Below are 2,500 nucleotides of genomic sequence, written 5' to 3'. Positions count from 1 at the left end.
TGCTAACTTTACAAAGCAATTTTGTTAAAGTTAGCAAATGTTAGCTAGGATTTATACCTCAGTTTTAAGGCTGCTAGCAAAATAGGCTAATCTTACAAAATATCAATTGTTGAAATGTTAGCTACCTTAATTTATTGTTAGCTTCAATTGTTGTCATGGGTCAGAATTGTCTAGGAGGCACAGGTTTTTCACAAATGTAGAAATTAGCTAATAGGAATTTAGAATAGAATAGAATTAAAATGTTTTGAAAGATAGAAAGAAGTTTTGCTCACAAAGAACGAAATTTAGATCAAACGGTTAGTACAAGGACAACGTACTTCATTCAACGGCCAATGTTAATAAATACTAATAGGATACTGACACTGTGTGGTTATTTTTGTGGTATTTACTAAATCTGATGATCAATCATTTTTTATCAAGTTTTGAGTTCATGAATTCAGGAACATTCAGTTTGCCTACAACTTCTAAGGCTTTATTGTCAACATTTTGTTGTATGGAATCTTTTTGAATTAACCAACATATTTGCATGAAACTTTGATATTCCAAATGATTTCATGTTGTTTTTATCATTACAGCTCAACTGTATAAAACACCTATGAGTTCTAGCTAGTTAATATTTTTTCTATCTAGCTAAATTATTGTTTTCTGAATTATCTTTTTTTTGGGGGGGAATTAAAAATGTATTTTTCAGTGTATTTGAGTGAAACATTGATAATCCTAATGATTTTCTGTAGTTTCTCAAACTCATCACATCAATATGAACAGGAAATATACCAGGTTAGTCTTCTTGTAGTGGAAGCTCACATTCATAAGCTGTTTAAGTATGGACCATTTCCATTTTTGTTCTTCCAATAGAGTGTTGAGGATAATATTGCTAATTGCCATTATGATTCAAAATATGTGCCTAAATTGTTGCAGAGGTATTAAGTTCTTAGTTCTTGCAATTAAAATGGAGTGTTGTCAGGAAAAATTATTAGTGACGTGATATATGGCTAAGTATGGTGACCCATACTCAGAATTTGTTTTCTTCATTTGACCCATCCAAAGTGCACACACACCGTGAACACACACCCGGAGAATTATATATTTATATAATTATATTATTGAACATGAAGACAGTAAATAAACAGAAAGTACAGGGATGTTATTAGAAGAAGGCTATAAAGCTGCTGTGGCAAAGGGATGCATCAAAGAATGCTCAGCTTGAATGTGTAGTGTAGGTCATTGAATTCATATTTCTGTTTATGTGTCTTTCAGCAAGTGTTGTTAGTACGTTTTTGGTTTGTAAATGCATCAGTATTTACACCTTCCCTCTCTTCATTGTTTAAATTTTTAAATTTGTGTAATCTTACAACCTGAAACTGAACTTGACTTAATGATAATTTTTCCTGTTTGATTTAAAAGATATGTATCTTTGCCTAATACTATATTTTTCCCATTCTTATTTTGACCTCTGTCAGATTGGTTGTTTAGAGCTAACAGACTCTGAGACCTTTTGGGAACGTATCTATCTATCTATCTATCTATCTATCTATCTATCTATCTATCTATCTATCTATCTATCTATCTATCTATCTATCTATCTATCTATCTATCTATCCATCCATCCATCCATCCATCCATCCATCCATCCATCCATCCATCCATCCATCCATCCATCCATCCAGCTATCTATCTGGCTAGATGGTTAAACTATAAAATGTGGAAAAGTGTAAGGGGGAGTGAATGTAAGGCACTGTTTGGAATACTGTATTCTGAGATAGTGAGAAAGAGAGAGAGAGAGAGAGAGAGAGAGAGAGAGAGAGAGAGAGAGAGAGAGAGAGAGAGAGAGAGAGAGAATGTTTACTGCCATTGTCTCTTGACTACACATCATTGAAAAGCCTGTGCTGCCACCTGAACCAGTTTTGTAATGGGTGGATATGAAAAATGGAGTAAGACAATATGCGAAAAGGGAAGAGGATGAGAAGTGGAACAGACGGGGAATTATACTCGCGACATTGGATGGATGATACTATGCTCAAACATGGCAACTTCATTGTTACCAGAAACAATTTCTAACCCAGAAGTTTATTTTTCCAACACAAATCTTTGTGTGCATGTCTCAGCTTCTCTAACCATAACACATAAACCTTTATGTTGTAGGTGGACTGAATGTAGTGTAACCAGAGGATGTCACATACCTTCTTAATGCAGTGGTTAACTAGTAGCCAGCAGATGGCATAATGACAGGCAGCTTTTTTCTGCAGAGAAATTGTTAGTGTTAAGTCAATCTAAGCACAGATTCCAACAGTGTAATTGAAAATCTGTTGGTTTAGTGTGTAGTTATCATTATGATACCTTCCGAGCAAACAGATCAGTGGATGACGCAGTCAACATTGGGCTGCACAACATTCTGCATCACCTTGACTGCCCAGGGACATATGCCGGATCCTGTTTGTCGACTTCAGTTCGGCTTTTAATACAATAATTCCGGAAATTCAACACTCCAAACTCAGTGGAT

General features: G+C 34.9%; 1 protein-coding gene across 10 annotated transcripts in view; it reads left to right on the top strand.

Annotated features, from left to right (window-relative positions):
* ppp3cb (protein phosphatase 3, catalytic subunit, beta isozyme) overlaps window positions 1–2,500 on the top strand; it is a 57,471-nt gene that overhangs the window by 2,759 nt on the left and 52,212 nt on the right. Inside the window, exon 3 of one of the 10 annotated variants that reach the window (XM_047819235.1) lies at window positions 766–777. The exons of the other annotated variants lie outside the window; for them this stretch is intronic. Coding sequence (XP_047675191.1) covers window positions 766–777 — 12 coding nt within the window. The remainder of the gene's footprint in view (window positions 1–765; window positions 778–2,500) is intronic. 10 annotated transcript variants of the gene reach the window in all.

This window comes from Tachysurus fulvidraco, chromosome 10 (genome assembly GCF_022655615.1).
Source record: "Tachysurus fulvidraco isolate hzauxx_2018 chromosome 10, HZAU_PFXX_2.0, whole genome shotgun sequence".
Classification (NCBI taxonomy): domain Eukaryota; kingdom Metazoa; phylum Chordata; class Actinopteri; order Siluriformes; family Bagridae; genus Tachysurus; species Tachysurus fulvidraco.
This window is presented reverse-complemented; position numbering and strand designations above follow the sequence as displayed.